Genomic DNA, 21,199 nt, shown 5'->3' with positions numbered 1-21,199 from the left:
CATAACTAATATTTGAACTAAATCCGTTTGACACATAAATAGTAAAAAAAAAAGAAGTAATTAAAATCATATTTGGTAGTGTGCAAAATGAGCAAATTCAGTAATTCAGTGAATAAAAGTTATGAACAGAATCGGGGACAAAGGGCAGCGTTGGCGGAGTCACTGGAAATGATTCCAAGTTATTGTTGTTAACGCGTACCAAACTATGACACTGGTCGTGCAGGGACTGAACCACCCACATTCCCACAGGACTCCCCAAGAGACACGGTTGAAAGCTTTCTCCAGTTCCACAAAACACATGTAAACTGGTTGTGCGAACTTCTGCGCACTCCAAATGACCCTGGCCAGGGTATAGAGGTGTTCCACGGTTCCACGGCCAGGACGAAAACCACATTGCCCCTCCTGAATCTGAGCTTCCACTTCCTGATAACAACAAAAGGTGACTTTTACTGTAAATCAGATAAGGTTCACTGAAAATGAATTATTATCATACTTGATGTTGCAGCAAGTGACACCCCACATATCCTTGTGGAGACCTGAGATGAATGGAAGGGTCCTTTTCATATTTATATAACCCACCACTGCTCTCATCACACGCTGCTCCCCTAGCTAAAGTCTTCGGGCACACTGGGAATAAAAATATGTACATTGTATAGTATTAATTATTAGGCTGCCACGGGGTAGTGTGGGTTTGGAGGGTGTGTAAGTATATTTAATTCAGTTATTAAACTAGTTTGAAAGAAAGCTTGTGTAATGATTACAGTTTATATTGGAAATTGATGATTATTGAAAAAGTGAGGGCTTTTAATGAGCAACTATCACTTCTTTAATGCCTGATATTTCCATTTGTGTGTGTTAGGTTATTTTGGGTTATTTTAAAATTAAGCCTAATTGATCACAAATAAAAGTCTAATTGATCCCAAAATGGAATTAAAGTAACACAATAGATGCTGCAGTATTAGAGGTAGTATAGTTATTAAATAGTGGGGCTGTGAATGTATTCGTTTTACAGTTTTACACAAAAAAGAAACAAAAAGGGTGAAAAAAAAAACCATTCGCTTTGAAGTGCTGCAAGATTTGTCTTGTAACATGGCGGTTTGACCTTAGGTGGTTGGTCCATTTTTTTTTTTTGTTTCTTTAGGTGGTTGTACTTTACAAACAAAATATGTAAAAGAAAGTGAATATTTAAAAGAATATATACTAAAATGGGTGGCATGGTGGTGCAGCTGTAAAGCGTTGGCCTCACAGTTCTGAGGACCGTGGTTCATCCCTGGCCCCGCCTGTTTGGAGTTTGCATGTTGTCCCTGTGTCTGCGTGGGTTTTCTCTACCATCCTAAAAAAATGTGTTAATTGGACACTCTAAATTACCCCTCGGTGTGATTGTGATTGCGACTATTGTCTGTTTCCAGGTGCCCTGCGATTGGCTGGCAACCAGTTCAGGATGTACCCCACTTCAGGCTTGATGACAACTGGGATTGGCTCCTGCACTCCCATGACCCTTGTGAGGATAAGTGGGTCAGAAAATGGATGGGTGGATATATTAAAATGTACAGTTGGGGTGGAGTGAATGGCTGGAAAAAGTGTCACTTTTAAAAAAACAAAATTAATCATTTGTACATAAACATGGTTCCCAATCACAAACTACTTGAGTACATTCAGGCTTAACATAGTATTGAAAGTGCCAATACATCGTATTTTATATCATTAATTATTTAAAGTCAGAAGTGGAAGGGAACTATTAAAAAAAAAAAAAAAAACAACAACATTTCAAGGGATTGATCCCTGCTGTCCCATAGCAAACCACGTACTACCTTCGATAGGCTCCCTATTTCTGCCAGACCGTAGCATTACAAAGCAATCAATTAATACCAACCAAAACTGATGGCCAGTTCTGGATTTTAATTTAACACTCTCCTCCTGACGATCCACATTAGGGGCTTGCAAATGTGACAATATGAACACCGTCCTTCAAAACGAAAGCCCCTCTTTCCCTCTTCTCTAAGAAGTGAAATATTGAGTGTGACATGGGAGTAATTGCATGGGAAGTAATCAATTAGTGCCACAATTGAAGGAGACCTGAGGTCTGTGGGCTGCCAGGCAAAAGGCTCAACTGAATTCTGGTAATGTGCACAGAGCTGAACTTGCTTCAGGTGGGATAATAGCTCTCTTTTTTCTTCTTCTTAGTAGATGGTGAATGGTTGTAGATCAGAAGGAGGAGACAATTAAATGGCCTTCCTAAGAGGCACATGTCCACAGGTATCTTACAGACTCAATTGTCCCTTTCACCTTGCCCATCATTTATTTCGCCTGTCCAGCATTCTGCTACACACTTTGCCCAAGATTTTGCCATTGAGCACACATACTGTGATTCCTTCTATAATTCACAGTACCAGCAGGCTGTTTTTAAACATTACTTTGCACTTCATGTTTGTGATCAAGATCATTCTTTTACCTTGCTTTCCAGTTAAAAAGTCAATTGTGCAGTAAAGATGGCAACTCAGGCCATTACAAGCCGCCGCTGTCTTATTTTTTTATGTGGATGGGTTGCAAAAATGGTCATTGAAAGAGGAACAATATGCTGAAGAAAGGTAAAAGTGAAATAAGAAAAAGCTTTCCATCCCCTTCATTTTCTTTGTGATTTGGAAGAAAACATCCTTCTCTATATTGTAATAACCTTATACACCCCCGCCCTTATTGCTTCTATCTTATGCTCTCTCTCACTCTCTCTCTTCAGGCTAGGTTTCTTTAAAGTTTGAATACATGAGGTCCAAGTACATCTCTCATATATAGCACATCTGTTTCCATTTTCTGTTCCCTCAGAAATTCTTAGTATTAACGTAATATATTAGAGCTAGCCCCTCTGTCCTGGTGGCTCTTTAAGTGGACCTACTAACTCTCCATATCAAGTTCAGAGAATTTGGTACTGAGCGCTGTAAATGGCGGTACAAACAGTTTGTTTTTGTGAACGGCATCAATATGGCAAATCAGGACCATCAAGTGAAACCGATGAGGGACTGAGAGCCAAAAAGGAGAGTGAAAAGAAATGAAAGTGAGACAGTAAATGAGACAAATAAAGAGAGACCAGATGGGCCATGAAGAAGTGGATAATGCCTTTGGCGTATATCACCAGCTTCTGTACATGCTTGCAATGAGAGGCTCATACAGCAGATGGGGCCTCAGTTTGGAGGTTTCATTTTGGACAGACGCAGTGCAGGCGTAGGAGCTGTTAGAAAGATGAATCAAGAACAGTGAGCAAATCTGAAAGAATAACAATATTTTGGCTAAAACTAGGAAAGAGTACGAGGGGGTGAAAATCGTGTCCAATGAAAAAACTAATATGAGGTTTTTATTTAGTCAGGGTAGCAGATGACCAAGTACTCTTGGATATCGAGTCTGAAAGTGTCAGAAGCATTAGGCACGGGGAAGGACCCAAATGCAGGACTCCAGGACGAGGGCATGATATTAGGTGTGGCTTTATTCCAGAAGCAGTGTCCACACACGGTAACACAATGCAGTAAATGCAATGCAATGAACTGGCAAATGCCAGTGACATAAACTCGAAATTAAATGCCTGTCTTATTACAGTCCGAATGTGAAACAACTGTGACAGGTGTCAGAGGTGGGACCGCTCAGAATAGTGGTCTGGCCACTTCCCTCTTGGCAGTGGCCAGGCCTTGTTCATGACAGAAAGAATTCTTGGACCAAATTCATGTTCATTTTAAAATGCGTGACTTCACACCTACTACATTTGACATAGTAGCACTATGTTTGTTGTTAGATGTCCCGTTTTTCAGAATTTTCCCGATTTGCATTTTAAGTGAATATATTAAAATTTTTTGGGTGGTTTTAATTTTGTTTCTTGTTACATTCACCTTACTGTATATTCAACAAAAATATTTGAGATTTACTACATTTCACCATTGGTCTAAAAAAAGTAAATTTCTTTCAGCTTGTCCCGTTAGGGTCACACTTTTTATGCCAGATCCCCTTCCTGACGCAACCCCATCGATTTACATGTCCTTTACTTTAACCATGGTTGTTATTGTGAATCTTACAGGCTTTCTTATAGCTTCTCATTAGTTGGGCCTATGCTTTGTGGTTGCCATGTAACCTGTACCTTCATCATGCAAATAACCATCTACCGGAGATTGTGTACTTTCTGAAATAAAACAAAGGCAGATTGAAATAAGAAGCCCAAAAATGTGAAACTGGAGAAAAAAAGAATTGAAAAGAGACTTTTCTAAGCAATGCATTCCCCCCCCCCCCAAAAAAAAAAAAAAGGTTCCGTCAGCACAGGTCCATTTCCCACTCTGAATGTGTACGTGAATGGTTGCCTCTCTCCATATGAGCCCTCTACTTTATGTGTCAACCAGTCCAGGGTATCGTCTGCCTTTTGCCCCAAGTAAGCTGGGAGAGACTCCGGCTTTGCACAACATTGAACAAAGTCAGTGATATATAAACTGGATGATTATTGTAACATGCTGTATTCACATTATGTAGACAAATATGTTTGCATGATAATAACCCTTGGACAAAAGTCAAGGGGACATCTGAGTGTCTTCTTCTTCTTTTCTTTCGGCTTGTCCCGTTAGGGGTCGCCACAGCGTGTCATCTTTTGCCATCTTAGCCTATCTCCTGCATCTTCCTCTCTAACCCCAACTGCCCTCATGTCTTCCCTCACCACATCCATAAACTTCTCTTTGGTCTTCATCTTGCTCTTTTGCCTGGGAGCTCCATCCTCAGCATCCTTCTACCAATATATACTCACTCTCTCGCCTCTGAACATGTCCAAACCATCGAAGTCTGCTCTCTCGAATCTTGTCTCCAAAACATCCAGCTTTGGCTGTCCCTCTAATGAGCTCATTTCTAATCCTATCCAACCTGGTCACTCCGAGCGAGAACCTCAACATCTTCATTTCTGCCACCTCCAGTTCAGATTCCTGTTGTTTCTTCAGTGCCACTGTCTCTAATCCGTACATCATGGCCGGCCTCACCACTGTTTTGTAAACTTTGCCCTTCATCCTAGCAGACACTCTTCTGTCACATAACACACCAGACACCTTTCGCCAGCTGTTCCAACCTGCTTGGACCGTTTCTTCACTTCCTGACCACACTCTCCATTGCTCTGTATTGTTGACCCCAAGTATTTGAAGTCGTCGACCCTCGCTATCTCTTCTCCCTGTAGCCTCACTCTTCCCCCTCCACTTTTCTCATTCACGCACATATATTCTGTTTTACTTCGGCTAATCTTCATTCCTCTCCTTTCCAGTGCATGTCTCCATCTTTCCAATTGTTCCTCTGCATGCTCCCTGCTTTCACTGCATATGACAATATCATCTGCGAACATCATGGTCCAAGGGGACTCCAGTCTAACCTCATCTGTCAGCCTATCCATTACCACTGCAAACAGGAAGGGGCTCAGAGCTGATCCCTGATGCAGTCCCACATCCACCTTAAATTCCTCTGTCACACCTAAGGCACACCTCACCATTGTTCTCCTGCCATCATACATGTCCTGTACTATTTTAACATACTTCTCTGCCACACCAGACTTACGCATGCAGTACCACAGTTCCTCTCTTGGTACTCTGTCATAGGCTTTCTCTAGATCCACAAAGACGCAATGTAGCTCCTTCTGACCTTCTCTGTACTTTTCCACGAGCATCCTCAAGGCAAATAATGCATCTGTGGTACTCTTTCTAGGCATGAAACCATACTGTTGCTCGCAGATACTTACTTCTGTCCTGAGTCTAGCCTCCACTACTCTTTCCCATAACTTCATTGTGTGGCTCATCAACTTTATTCCTCTATAGTTCCCACAGCTCTGAACATCCCCTTGTTCTTAAAAAGGGAACTAGAACACTTTTCCTCCATTCTTCAGGCATCTTTCGCCCCCGCTAGTATTCTGTTGAATAAGTTGGTCAAAAACTCCACAGCCATCTCTCAAATTGCTTCCATACCTCTACCGGTATGTCATCAGACCAACTGCCTTTCAGTTTTCATCCTTTGTAGTGCCTTTCTGACTTCCCCCTTAGTAATCATTTCCACTTCCTGGTCCTTCACTCTTGCCTCTTCAACTCTTCCTTCTCTCTCATTTTCTTCATTCATCAACTTCTCAAAGTATTCTTTCCATCTATTTAGTACACTACCGGCACCAGTCAACACATTTCCATCTCTATCCTTAATCACCCTGACCTGCTGCACATCCTTCCCATCTCTATCCCTCTGTCTGGCCAACCTGTAGAGATCCTTTTCTCCTTCTTTCGTGTCCAACCTGGTGTACATGTCTTCATATGCCTCTTGTTTAGCCTTTGCCACCTCTACCTTTGCCCTACGTCGCATCTCGATGTACTCCTTTCGCCTCTCCTCAGTCCTCTCAGTATCCCACTTTTCTTCGCTAATCTCTTTCCTTGTATGACTCCCTGTATTTTGGGGTTCCACCACCAAGTCTCCTTCTCCCCTTTCCTACCAGATGACACACCAAGTACTCTCCTGCCTGTCTCTCTGATCACCTTTGCTGTCGTCGTCCAGTCTTCCGGGAGCTTCGGTTGTCCATCGAGAGCCTGTCTCACCTCTTTCCGGAAGGCTGCACAACATTCTTCCTTTTTCAGCTTCCACCACATGGTTTCTCTCTCTACCTTTGTCTTCTTAATCTTCCTACCCACCACCAGAATCATCCTACATACTACCATCCTATGCTGTCGAGCTACACTCTCCCCTACCACTACTTTACAGTCAGTAACCTCCTTCAGATTACATCGTCTGCACAAAATATAATCTACCTGCGTGGTTCTACCTCCGCTCTTGTAGGTCACTATATGTTCCTCCCTCTTCTGGAAATAGTGTTCACTACAGCCATCTCCATCCTTTTTGCAAAGTCCACCACCATCTGCCCTTCAAAGTTCCTTTCCTGGATGCCGTACTTACCCATCACTTCTTCATCGCCCCTGTTTCCTTTACCAATATGTCCATTACAATCTGCACCAATCACAACTCTCTCGCTGTCTGGGATGCTCAGAACTACTTCATCTAGTTCCTTCCAGAATTTCTCTTTCAACTCTAGGTCACATCCTACCTGTGGTGCATAGCCGCTAACTACATTATACATAACACCCTCAATTTCAAATTTTAGTCTCATCACTCGATCTGATACTCTTTTCACCTCCAAGACATTCTTAGCCAGCTCTTCCTTTAAAATAACCCCTACTCCATTTCTCTTCCCATCTACTCCGTGGTAGAATAATTTAAACCCTGCACCCAAACTTCTAGCCTTACTACCTTTCCACCTGCTCTCTTGGATGCACAGAATATCAACCTTTCTCCTAATCATCATGTCAACCAACTCCTGTGCTTTTCCTGTCATAGTCCCAACATTCAAAGTCCCTACACTCAGTTGTAGGCTCTGTGCATTCCTCTTTTTCTTCTGACGCTGGATCCGGTTTCCTCCTCTTCTTTGTCTTCGACCCACAGTAGCTGAATTTCCACCGACGCCCTGCAGGTTAGCAGTGCCGGGGGCGGGCGTTGTTAACCCGGGCCACGACCGATCCGGTATGGGATTCTTTAGATGAACGCTCATATTTGTTTGGCACAGTTTTTACGCCGGATGCCCTTCCTGACGCAACCCTCTGCATTTATCCGGGCTTGGGACCGGCCTACAGATTGCACTGGTTTGTGCCCCCATAGGGCTGCATAAGGGGACATCTGAGTGTAAGGGGACGCAAACACTGAGCCACACTGAAGAGATTAGTCCATCTGTGTTGTCACAAATATTCCCAAACTTCTTAATTTCGTTTTAAAATCGTCCTCACATTGTTTCCTACAATGTTATTGTCAAAGTGTTAAATAAATACCCTCCACCTAGCAAAGTTTTCATTTCTAATTTATTTTGTGTTTGCAGAGACTCACCAAACTGTCTCCTAACATTTTTGCGGTTAAGTTGCCTAAGCTTGATTGAAAGGTGCATTAGAGGGAGTCCTATCCTTTCGCAGCCAGGGGCCCCCTCCACCCTATCCTTTAGACCCTTCAAGTCCACAGAGTCTATTCACTGCACTCAGTGAGGAAGCCAAGAAAATCAATAAGAGCACTGCTACAATATACTAGCGACAAATTGATTTCATCCAAGGCAATTTTGAACCAAGTAAAATGCATGTGGCTTTCATCACTGGAGGGAGGGGGGGGGGGCATTTTACTTTTACTGCACCTTCTCCAGATGACCCCCTTATATAGTATTAACTTATAATATTATTAACTTAATAGTTAATACGATTGATCCTTTTATTATGTTATATATCTTCATCCTTATTTTCTAACACTTTCGCCATCGTAAAACTTTGAACACACCGTCGCTCAGTTCGCGCTATCTAAGTCCCATGTGCCATTACTTGGCTAACTAACAAGTTACACTGTAATTTCTGAGAACTGACAACACATGTACATGGCAATGGTGAAACTCAATTAACCACTAACACGATTGGATCGTTATAATGTATAACTCTGTTGTCCAATTGAGTAATCTGCTGCAAACAAGTTTTAATGTTTATGTCGCAAAATGCAAATATTTACACTACCGAGCAAGTTACAATGGTATATGATAGTTGTGCTTGTGCTAGCACCAAGCTGAACTTGCAGCTCGGAACCCACCACCGAGAGGCAGGCGCACGATACCCCCTCCCCCAAATCTTCTCAACGGATTTGCGCTTGTCTCGAGAATGGTCATTTTGGTCTGAAAAAGTCGGAAATCCGCCGATCGGCGGAAAATTCTCATCCCTGTACATGTCAATGCCTTAGTTGCTGTGTCTTTACTAAAAATTACGTATTGAGAGCTGATAGTTATGAAGCAGAATATTCTTTTAGGTGGGGAGGAAACAGCAATGACTGGTTATCTCTGAATGAAAAAAGCTATTTTAATTTGACTGCACCAAGGCAAAGTTGGGAGCTTCACATGGTTAGCCATCAGAATCAAGACAATTAGCAAGATTGTGTTTTAATTGTTTAGTATGGCAGTCCTATTTCATATGTTGTTTGGCTGATTTAAGAATCATAATCACAATAAATTACGATGCTGTCATTTCATTGCTGACTTGTGCGCACACACACACACACACACACACACACACACACACCATGTTCTGTCTGTTATACTAACTTAATCTTTTTCTTAGTAAATTTAGTATTGTAGCGCCGGAGAAAAGGAGTCGGAGGCGGAGTGTCGGACACAGGAACAGAACTTGCTTTATTGTTCGACATCAAAACACTACTCGCATAACGGCGGGAACTCTGTTAACCTTTACTCTGGAAGCGCAACAACATAAACAGTCCGTGCGGAACCCCGCACCCCAACTCGAGGCGGGTGTGCACTGTAAGGGCCGAGGGGGGCGGGGCCGCACTGTCCATTGAGTCACGGGACAAGGGCCCAGGCGGTGTCAAGGGCACCCCGGCAGGCGCAGGGGCACAGGGCAAAGGGGGACGACCCCGGCGCGGGGGGAGGGCCAACCCCAAAGGCTGGGCAATGTCCAGGTGCACGGGTTTGACCCTGTCCACAGAAACAGTCTCGGGTCTGCAGCCAATGTCCACGAGCAGGCTCTTATCCCCGTGCTCCAGGACCCTGAACGGCCCGTCGTATGGGGGGAGGAGAGGTCCACGGTGGGCGTCATGACGAACAAACACAAAATCCGCAGAGTGCAGGTGACGGGGCAGCCGGGCAGCCATGTTGCGACGTGGGAAATGGCGCGAACCCTTTTGCGGCCTCCATCAGGGAGGACCGTTGCCTGGCTGCGGACCAGGACGCTGTGGCGTCCGAGATGAATTCGCCGGGGACCCGCAGTGGCTGGCCGTAGACGATTTCGGTGGATGAGGACAACAGGTCCTCCTTGGGGGCGCACCTGAGGTCGAGCATGACCCACGGGAGCTTATCCAACCAGTTGCCGTCCGTCAAGCCTGCACGCAGGGCTGCTTTCATGGAGCGGTGGAACCGCTCGCAAAGACCGTTTGCCTGGGGGTGATAGGCGGTAGTGCGGTGCAGCTTGACCCCCAAACTCTCAGCGACTGCGTTCCAGAGTTCAGAGGTAAACTGAGGGCCACGATCTGAGGAAAGGTCGCACGGGGTCCCGAAGCGTGCAACCCACGTGCCGATGAACGCCCGAGCCACGTCTGACGACGTTGTCGAGGAGAGGGGAACGGCTTCGGGCCAGCGGGTCGTCCTGTCCACCATGGTGAGAAAGTAGGTGAATCCGTGCGAGGGAGGAAGTGGACCTACCAAGTCGACGTTGACGTGGTCAAACCTCCTCTCGGGGACAGCAAAGGGCCCCAAGGGGGCTTTTGTGTGGCGATGCACCTTAGCCCGCTGACAAGCCACGCACGAGTCGACCCAGGCCTGCACATCTTTCTTGAGACCACGCCACACGAACTTCTGGGCCACCAGCCTCACGGGCGGTTTCCTTCCATGGTGGGAGAGGTTGTGGACCGCCTCGAAAACAGCTCTTCGCCAGTTTGCAGGGACCAGCGGCCGAGGCTGGTCAGCCGAGAGGTCGCACAGCAACCTGACGCCCGAGTCACCAACCACGACTTCCTCCAGGCCCAAACCCGTGTCAGAAGTCTTGAGGGCTTGCACCCCATGGTCCGAGGCCTGGTCTGTGCTCATGCGGGAGTAGTCGAGACCCAGATGCACAGTGCCGACGATCGCCCTGGAGAGGCAGTCCGCGACCACATTGGATTTGCCGGCGATGCGTTGGATGTCCGTAGTGTACTCAGAGATGAACGACAGTTGGCGTTGCTGGCGGGCGGACCACGGCTCAGCTACCTTGGACATGGCGAAAGTGAGGGGTTTATGGTCCACATACGTCCTTCCAATAGGGAGCGGAAGTGGCGGATCGCCAGCCAGAGGCCGAAGAGCTCTCTATCGAACGTGCTGTATTTGCGCTCCCCGGGGACCAGCTGACGGCTGAAAAAGGCAAGCGGTTGCCAGGCGCCGCCGACCCACTGTTCGAATACAGCTCCAACAGCGTAGTCCGATGCATCGGTAGTAAGAGCGACAGGGGCCCCGTGGGTCGGGTGGGCCAGCATAGCGGCACGACTCAGCGCGGCCTTCGTAGCCTCGAAGGCTTCCATTCTCTCGGCCGTCCATTCGACGTCCCGGTTGGGGGCCTTGTCTTTAAGAGCCTCATAGACTGGGCGCATGATGTGGGCCGCCCGGCAGATGAACCGGTGGTAGAAAGTCACCATCCCCAGGAACTCCCGGAGGCCCCAAGCCGAGCGAGGTCGGGGAAAAGCGGAGACGGCTTCCACCTTTGCCGTAAGGGGGGCGGCGCTGTTCTTGTCTATGAGGTGCCCGAGGAACTGGATAGAGGGCACCCCGAAAACACACTTCGTCGGGTTGATGATCAGGCCATGCTGCTCAAGTCTTGCGAAGAGGTCGCGGAGGTGCATCAGATGTTCATCCTCCGAAGAGCTGGCGACGAGGATGTCATCCAAATAGACGAACACAAATGGCAAGTCCCTGAGCACAGAATCCATTAAACGGTGGAAAGATTGTGCCGCGTTTTTAAGACCAAACGGCATCCTCAGAAACTCGAACAGTCCAAACGGAGTGATTACAGCCGTCTTGGGAACGTCTGAGGGGTGCACGGGAACCTGGTGATACCCACGCACCAGGTCGACCTTGGAGAACAGGATTTTTCCCGCCAGGTGGGCTGAGAAGTCCTGAATGTGTGGAACAGGGTAGCAGTCGGGCGTAGTGGCGTCGTTAAGGCGGCGGTAGTCACCACATGGTCCCCACCCGCCACTCGGTTTAGGGACAATGTGTAGTGGCGAGGCCCACGGGCGATCCGAGCGGCGGACGATGCCCAGACGCTCCATTTTGGCAAACTCGGACTTAGCGACTGCTAGCTTCTCGGGGTCAAGCCGTCGGGCCCTCGCGTGAATCGGGGGGCCCTTGGTCTCAATGTGTTGCTCGACCCCATGTTTAGTCGTGGCAGAGGAGAAAGTGGGCCGTGTCAAGCCAGGGAACTCACCAAGGAGGAGTTGGTACTTGGTGCCGTCCGAGAGCGAAGAGACCGCCACAAGTCGCCTCATTGCGGACGCAGGCGACCGTGGAAAAAGTCAGTGCACCCACCAGACGGCCCCTCTTAAGGTCCACCAGCAGCCCGTGGGCATAAAAAAAATCAGCGCCGAGGAGAGGGAATGAGACATCGGCAGTGACAAAGTCCCATGTGAAGCGCTGACTCCCGAAACACAAGTCCACAGTCCTCATGCCATAAGAGCGGATAGGGGAGCCATTAGCGGACAGTAGGGGTGGCCCATGAGTCCCGCCAGCGGCGTCCTCCGCAGTGGCCGTCAGGACGCTCCTCTGGGCGACAGTGTCGCAAAGGAATTTGCGCCCGGAAAGGTTGTCCTTGACGAACAGCAGCCGGCTCTTCGCGCCCACGCTCACGGCCGCTACAAAGCGTGGGCTTTGGCGTTTCCCGACGCATCGTAGTTGCAAGGGGCGCGGCACCTCTTCGCTTTCGCACCGAAACGGGCATGGAAGTAGCACAAACCTGTGCCAGCACGGCCGTCGGTGGCGATGGGGCCCCTGATGGATGCCACCCCCGCGCCCGGAGGCGAGTAACTGCGCGTCGCGACCAGCTTCTCAGGGGAGAAGCGCTGGGTTGCCAGGAAGAAATGGTCGGCCTCCTCGGCCAGGGCCCGGGGCTCAGTGACAGTACTGTTCGCGAGCGCCGCCTGAACATGCGGTGGCATATGCCTGAGAAACAGTTCCATGAAAATGAAATTGGGCTCTTCCGTGCCCAGCAGGTTTAGCATCATTTCCATGAGTTCGGAAGGTTTGCTGGCCCCCAGTCCATTAATAGCCAACAGACGTCGGGCACGCTCCGGCCGTGAAAGCTCAAAAACCTTGAGGAGGTGAGCCTTGATCCCAGCATACTTATCTCGGGCCGGGGGAGAGGTGATGAAGTTCACTGCTCTGGCCGCCGTTGAGCTCCCGAGTGCTGAGACAACGTGGTAGTAACGCGTGGAATCATCTGAGATCCCGCGGAGGGCGAAATGAACCTCCGTCTGCGCGAACCACGCTGCCGCGGACGTCTCCCAAAACCTCGGCAATTTGAGGATCCCGGTTGCCATGTTTGTTTCAGTCTCGAAAACGCTGGGACTGACGTCGGGGTCACCAGTGTCGCACCAGAGAAAAAGAGTCGGAGGCGGAGTGTCGGACACAGGAACAGAACTTGCTTTATTGTTCGACATCAAAACACTACTCGCAAACTCTAAATTGCTCTTAAGTGTGATTGTGAGTGCGACTGTTGTTTGTCTCTATGTGTCCTGCAAATGGTTGGGAACCAGTTCAGGGTGTACCTCGCCTACTGCCCATTGCCAGCTAGGATAGGCTCCAGCACTCCCGTGACCCTTGTGAGGATAAGCGCCTTGGAAAAGGAATGAATTGATAGGCAGAGCCTAACAATTATGGATGCAGCTACGGTGCAAATATATTTGGACATCTTCGCTTTGGTGCATAGACAGTGCATGCTCACAAACTGTACAGAATATTCAATATTTTGTGCCAGTATTGTCTGACTCTAATTTCCATAATTTGGGAATCATGCACACACACCACCAGACCATAAAAAGTGGACAGATAATGTTGCATCAGTTCTTCTAAAGGTGTTTGACAGATGAATAGCATTAACAGCTGCAGTTAATTAACAAAAGATACAAAAAAAACACAGTTGCTTTTATTCTGTAAAATAACTGGACTGAATTTTAGTCCATTGTTTTATGAAGAATTAAAGCCTACAAAATCAGAATTTAGAATGGAGGTAGCAAAATTATGGCACATGGGCTACATATGGACTGTTGATCATTTCAATCTGGCCCACCAAAGATTGGTACAGGACAGAATCGCCCAAACCATATCAAAATCATCACTATATTTATTTGACCTTGTCCGTAATGCCGAGTGGTTCCACCAGATACCGCAGTCGGTGGAGTGATACATTGAATGACTTGTGCTGCTCTGGTTTTACTCTGCAACTGCTCCAAACGCTTCTCAACCATAAATGTACTAAAGAAAAGGAAAGTTGACAGTGAGTTTCGACTGTTTAATATAAAATGGACTACTAAATACTTTTTTCCACTGAAGTCGGATCAAAGGCTGTATGTCTAAATTGGTAAGAAACGATTGCAGTTTTACTGTAATATAACAGCCTACTTCTCTAACCAAGTATAGTGATTATGCTAACAGCCAATCGATGCAGGAACTGATTGGTGGCTATGGCTCAGCAGTTAAAATCAAGTTTGCCGGCTCAACAAATCACCTTTATCTGACAAACTGCCATTCAAGATTTAGTCACCGAGATAGGTTTTGCTGGCATTCAAATAAGCAAACACTATCAAGCCTCTTTCCCAAGGAGAGTTTCTGAAATAATGTATGGTAGAGACAGTAAGTATCTTGTGTCCTAGGAGCAACACATTTGAGATCAGATTATCACACAGGACAGTGACTTGCCATGTTGAGTTAATTAATTTTAGCTAGGAAGCTAAACAAAAAAATAAGTCATTTAATGGTATTCTTGGTATTGCATGAACACAATTACAAAGGATACTGCTCAGCTTTTAATTTTTGTCAGCGGGATTAATGAAAACTTTGAGACAACAGAGGAGTTGTTGGCCATGGAATCCCTGAAGGGAAAAATGCAAGGAGAGGATTTGTATTACAACGTGTCATCAAGACACATAAGGTACCTCAGAGTATGCCTGCTAACATTACCACATCTAGATTGCCAAATCAGTCACTGATGGTGTAGTGGTGCACTCGTCTAACTTTGGTGGATTGCAGCATGGCTTCAGTTTCCACAATTTGATTGTGAGAGGGAATGATTGTCTGTGTCTATAAATGTCCAGCAACTGACTGTTCAGGATGTAGTCCGTGTTTGCCCAAACTCAGCTAGTATAAGCTCCACTGTCCCACGACCCTGAACTGGACGAAATTGTATTGAGAATAGATGGACAGATGGATCACTTAATCTGACTGGAAAGAACATCATTTTCCTACACTCAATAATCCACCAGGAAGCACTTTGTAAATTTGTACTGCATCTTGAAGATGTACTCAAGCCAGTTAGAAAAGTCCTTAACTTCATTTGTGTGAGGGCTTTTCAACATAGTCATTTCATTTAGTTTCCTGAAGAAAAACTGAACCTGAAGACCAGGACTTCTTTTACTACTCAAATGTCTGTTGGTTCAGGGAAAGTCTATCAAGTGTGGGAGCTCAAACAGGATCTCTTTTTTTGCAGGGGGGTGTCACTGGAAAACTGACGAGTTTCCTGAGCTGGGTGATAGAGATTGGCTTTGGGATTTACCTTTTTCTGTGAACATACTGACACATGAATGAGTTGCATGTGAAGCTCCAAGGGAAAGATCAGCTTCTGCATAAAATGTATACAAACAAAGCTTTCAAAACCAAGTTTGCATTATTCTCAAATCAAATTTCAAACAAGTCGTTTGTTCATTTCCCCACCTTGGCTATGCTTAAAGAGGCTTCTTGAAGTGAAAAAATAAAGGCAATCGTTAAACAACCTGCATGACATTTTTGCCAGACTGATTTAGGAAAATTTGACAAGGCAGCTGAAGTCAAGTCCCCACACACAAGACCCTGAAACAGTGCCACGGGAGCTGCAAATTGAACTCATTGATCTCCCATATGACACGTTCTTAAAAGTTTAACTTTCAAACTGCATGAATTTTATGCTTCATTAAGCGCAAACAAATTTCCTAAAATCTGGAAGGTGGTACACAGAATGCTGGTGGTGTTTGGCCCTACGCATGTGTGCAAACAGATTTTAGTGTGAGGAACACCGACAAAAAAATTTCACAGATCCAAGGTGAGTGATGAACACTTCATGTGTGTTCTCCGAATTGCCATAACAGAACTTACTCCAGACTTTGATGTACTGGCGAAAAATGTGAGCAACTAAAAACAACACAGTTCCCGTGAAAGGTAGATCGAAGTATTCACATAATTGGGTTTTTTTTTTTTTCCCCCGTTTTTTATATGTAAGCAGTAGTCAATGTGGCCCCTGAGCCAAAAAGTTTACCCACCCAGCTCTAGAATAAAGGCCCCTGTTATAGTATTTGTGGGTCATGGTGGTTAAATGCAAATGGACATTTTTATGACTAATAGATTTTTCTTTTTTTATGATAAGTGTGACCCATTTGGACTGTATTACATACTATTTCAATGCTATTACTATTTACTCAACTGCATGCATTTCACTATGTAATTATAGTTTAATGTAATCTATTTTGCACCCAATATACAATGTACCATATATGAGCAATCATTTACTGTATCACAACTGTACTGGAGCACAAACTGATGCTTACGAATAACATTTCTAGTTCTCAGTTACCACCGCTGGTACCCATAACACCAACAGTGTAAATCAAATCTTTTGAGTCTGGCAAATACGTTCTCATCTTTTCCCTGTGCTTCATTTCTTAATGGCTTCTGGGCTTGGAGTGTCAAAATGAAATCCAGGAACAAAAACGTCCCCAAGTGGTCCAATCGCTAAAACTTTTCCAGTCTATTAATGAATACCTGGGTCCAATGGTTTGTGAGACACTTAACATTCTTGAAGCAGAACACAGTGGAAATAAATGTCACTCACCCGTGAGGTTCTTCAGACCCAACTGACGCAGGCCAAAGTTTCCATCGTGTCTGTAGTTGAGGAAGATTGCAAGTGAGTAGTGGTTGTCGTACAACTTAGTCCCCCGGATGATTCGCAAGTTCTCCAGTGGCAAGTAGTCAAACTGGTTGAGAGCCACCAGCACATAGCCTGTCACTTCCCGGATTGACTGCAAACAGAATGATGGAAGGTTCTGTTAGTGTGTGTTAGCAATATTAAGAAAAGTGGCAGGAAATTGAAAAAATGTGGTCAAAATCTGAACCAGATTGCATTGTATTCTAATGCCCATGGATTTTGTACATTGATGCTATAGTTACAGATAGTGTTTTAATCTTTCTGGTGCAGTTTCTATATGGGTCACCGATGTCTAGTTCATAAAAGGTCCTCTATCCGAAGTACCTTCTGCATACCTTAAAGGAAAACTCCGGTGGTTTGGAGTAACAATGTAACCAATAGGTCATGTAATATGTACTCTATCTTGATAATGTGATGTTAAATCCTCTCATTTAATAGTTTTGAGAAGATTTTTATCGACAATCACGAATTTTCAGTTGTGCCGCCATTTTTGCGAGTCACGTGACCGACGTGCGCGGATGTGACATGTTATGTGAAGCAACAAAGGCTCGATAACATGGCACACCAATTATGCCCAGTGCAGATTTCTCGTTTTCATCCTCATCTGATGAAGAAATAGCAGTATTGGTTGATCGGGAAGATTGAGGAATACTTCCAGACAGATTTGAACCTGTGGCTGTAAATAATGTTGAATATTCGGATGGTTTTTCGGGCGGAATGACGCGTAGTCTGATAAGCGAGTTGTGAGCTGAGCTACGCCAAGAGGTGGAGCTCGGGGGCTCAGGAAGTGAGCTTTCTTCATCGGATGAGGATAAATCCGAGAAATCATCACTGGGCATAATGGTGTCCCATGTCATGACGTAGGTTGTGTGACTCGCGAAAATGGCAGCACACCTGAAAATTCGTCGATAAAAATCTTCTCAAAACACTTTTAAATGAGAGAGGATTTAACATCACATTATCGAAACAGAGTACATATTACACGACTAAATGGATAGATTGTTACTCCAACCCACCGTAATTTTCCTTTAAAGATGATGTTTAGTGAATTTATTTTAATTTTTGATCAACAGATGTACCTAGATATTGGTTTTTCATTATTGTTATGTACAGTCTGTAGGCCCCGTAACTCAGTGGTTAGAGCATTGGTTTGGTAAACCAGGGGTCGTGTGTTTGTTTCTCACTGGGGCCACCACTCCCCGGGAGGTGTTGCGTCAGGAAGGGTATCCGGTGTAAAAAACAAATACGAGCGTTCATCTGAGGTGACACGCAGTGGCGACCCCTAATAGGAAAAGCCAAAAGAAAGTTACAGTCTAGACTACCTGTGGTTTTCCATTTGGTTCACTTGGGAGTCTTTGCTGGATTGAGCTTTTGCCAACTCCCTGTCAGGACTGCTTTCTTTCATTGCATTAAGACTTATAGTGGCATTCTGCCAGCTGCCTTTGTAATTAGACATTTTCCTTTGGCCCAGTTTGTCTGATCCCTGCACCTGATTCAAATTGCTGTTTATATTTATGTGTGTGTTTACTGTTGTTGTTTTTCATAAATATGCAATTATGCAGCATAATATATAATCTAGGAAAAAAATGTTTGTTGCCAATAATGAAAACTGAACAGAATATACTGAGGGTCTTTTTGAAGTTTTAAGCCTTCTTTTTGAAAATGAAACCACATTTATAGAACCATATTGCTGGTTGAAATGGTTACAATTCCAGAATGGAGACAGTGAACCAGAAAAAAAAACTTGTCAAAATGGAGAATGGGAGGTGTAGAGAACGCAATCACGCATCATATCATTGACAGCATGTGCCTCCGAGGTCACTCTCTACATATTCAATCATGCCAGTGAGTTGAATCAGAGCATCTGAGCGAAGAATATTTGCTCCAGGGTTGGAGACCACACTGCAACACTTGCAGCAGCACAAGGTTCAGTGCTCATGTCTTGTATGGGGCCCGGGGTGAGTGCAGCACAAGGGCAGGCATTACTTCACACTTTAAATGTCATTTAGGACTGGGTATAATGTCTGTGGAGAGTATGGCAAAAAGCCACAGAAGAAGAAGCTGATGTTGAATGAATCAAAGCGACAGGGTGTGCCCTCTTTCTCCCATGCGCCATCATGGTTGCTGTCACTAATAGACAGGCGGTCAGATAAATCTTTCCACACTGGCCTGCTGATAATCAACAAGTGTGTATGTGTGTGAAAAGCTATTGCAGCTGATGCAATGAGCTGATATAAGTGCTTAAGAAGCCCTGGCCGAGTGGCATAATCATTGTGGCTGACAGCTGTCAGAGAGTGTGGCCATCCACCTCCGGTAACTAAGCCGCAACTGCAGCTCTGGCGTCATTGCCCTGCTCATTCCAATTAGTCGGAACAGACGGTCCTTATCCTGGTGACTCTATGCGGATTTAGTTGAAGGCAAATCCATCCATGGTATCCATGGTACAAGTGGCCTTGTTTAACTCTGCTGGAAGTGTCTGATAGCTTCATGGGGACCGAAATACTAAATTTGTCAAGTTGATGCAGAGTGAGTTGAGGCGTCAAACTTTGTTTTATGTTGTGGTGATAGAAAAATACAACATGGTCTCAGGAGAAAAGTAAGAAAGTCGTACAACACACTGGAAAAGGATGAGCCTTGCACTTCTTTGTGGGAAAAGGCACTTTGTCTTTGGTAATAAAGACCTGGAAAACAAAAGATTGATAATTCAAGAGGGCTACTTTCTAGTTTGCTTCTGAAACACACACACAAAAAAAAAAACCTCATAAAAAACAAATTTAAAGGGTGCTCATTAAATTTACCCTCAAGGCAAACAAAGGGGGCAGCGATTCGGCCTAGTGCACAGCTTTAAGGGAATAAAAACACAGCAAGGGTCTAAAACTTGCTTTTTATCTTGCCGATGAGATGTTTTCAAGTCTTTAGTAGGAAATCATACAAAAAGTTAAGTACTACTACAGTTTACGAGTGAAATAAGTTTCGATGGAAGTCCTTTGAGATATCTTATTTTGCGATACATGTAGAGCTCCCCCAAATTGTTTAATCGGTAACAATATGCTACCCTTCTCCCCAAATAAATAAATTGCAAATGTAATGTGCTATCATTGATTAATATGGTACGAAAACAGTGCTGGGCACAAACAGTTGGCTATCACTCCATCATGGTTACATGAACCCACCGTCTGTGTGTCACTGCCAGCAAAAGCCAGAAGTACAGAAGGAGGCAAAGTGTAGATAAATAACTATACTGTTTTTAACATAACACCCATCCATTATCTGAGCCTCTTATCCTCACAAGAGTCACGGGAGTGCTGGAGCCTACCCCAGCTATCTTCGGGAATGAAGGCAGGGTACACCCTGAACGGGTTGTCAGGCAATTGCAGGTCACTTAGACACAGACAACCATTCGCACTCAAGATCACACCTTAGGGCAATTTAAAGTCTCCAATTAATGTTTCATGTTTTTGGGATGTGGGAGGAAATTGGAGTGCTTGGATAACATATTTATTCAATTGCAACCCAACTTCTCGAGATGAACAGCATTTATGATGACCTAAACCATTATTTTATTCATTTGGTTCCTCCATTGGTTAATTCACCAGCAGGGAGAAGTTTTAATTTTAAGCACAGTATTCCATAATTAAGGGTCATTCCTGTTCAAAATGGTAAAATGGTGAGACATCATTTAAAATGAAAGTCCACATGGTCTGAAACAGGTGGCACGGTAGGACGACTTAAAACGTCTGCCTCACAATTCTGAGGACCGGGGTTTGCATCCCGGCCCTACCTGTGTTTGGATGTTCTCCACCTGCCTGTGTGGGTTTTCTCCAGGCACTCCAGTTTCCTCACATGCCGAAAACATGTATTAATTGGGGACTCTAAATTGCCCATAGGTGTGATTTGAGTGCAGTGGGTTATTTGTTTCTCTCCCCTGCAATTGGGTGGCAACTAGTTCAGGGTGTACATTGTCTTCTACCCAAAGTTAGCTTGGATAAGCTCCAACACTCACACGACCCTCGTGGGGATAAGCAGCTAAGAAAATGGATGGATGGAGATGTTCTAAAACATTTGTGTAGAGGCAGTGTATGTCATGGACTAACTAGTTAGTTTTCATGTTTGGTGTTGATAGTGTTGGAAAAGGTCAATTGGTAAAGGATGAGTCAGTAGTTTGTGTCCACACAGAACACACCACAATATTTAAAGTTAAAATGTATTGACAGTACATGAGGAGAACACCAAGATTAACATAAGATCTAAAAATCCTCCTCTGTGTCTAATAACAGATATACTTTGATAATAGGAACGCAATAAAAAGCAATGTGATGCATATACTGTCTACATATGATCAACTTTGTTGGACGGAGGCTTATGAAAGATTCACCCCTAGAAGCTACGAGAATAAAATTAATGTATCAAGATTACTGATGATACAGAGAGGATCTTGGAAGCTCTGTTGC

The 21,199-nt window shown here is 45.1% G+C and overlaps 1 protein-coding gene across 5 annotated transcripts in view; it reads right to left on the bottom strand.

Annotated features, from left to right (window-relative positions):
- The window catches only part of LOC133511849 (receptor tyrosine-protein kinase erbB-4-like), a 286,982-nt gene that overhangs the window by 98,883 nt on the left and 166,900 nt on the right, over nucleotides 1-21,199 (bottom strand). For 4 of the 5 annotated variants that reach the window (XM_061840835.1, XM_061840837.1, XM_061840839.1 and 1 more), the window contains 2 exons: nucleotides 16,656-16,842; nucleotides 15,348-15,413 (listed from right to left, as the gene is read on the bottom strand). In XM_061840835.1, coding sequence (XP_061696819.1) covers nucleotides 15,348-15,413; nucleotides 16,656-16,842 — 253 coding nt within the window. The remainder of the gene's footprint in view (nucleotides 1-15,347; nucleotides 15,414-16,655; nucleotides 16,843-21,199) is intronic. The other variant, XM_061840836.1, reaches the window with a different exon arrangement.

The sequence above is a fragment of the Syngnathoides biaculeatus genome, chromosome 14 (assembly GCF_019802595.1).
Source record: "Syngnathoides biaculeatus isolate LvHL_M chromosome 14, ASM1980259v1, whole genome shotgun sequence".
In the NCBI taxonomy this organism is placed as follows: Eukaryota; Metazoa; Chordata; class Actinopteri; order Syngnathiformes; family Syngnathidae; genus Syngnathoides; species Syngnathoides biaculeatus.
Note: the sequence above shows the minus strand (reverse complement) of the source record. Positions and strands in the feature narration are given on the sequence as shown.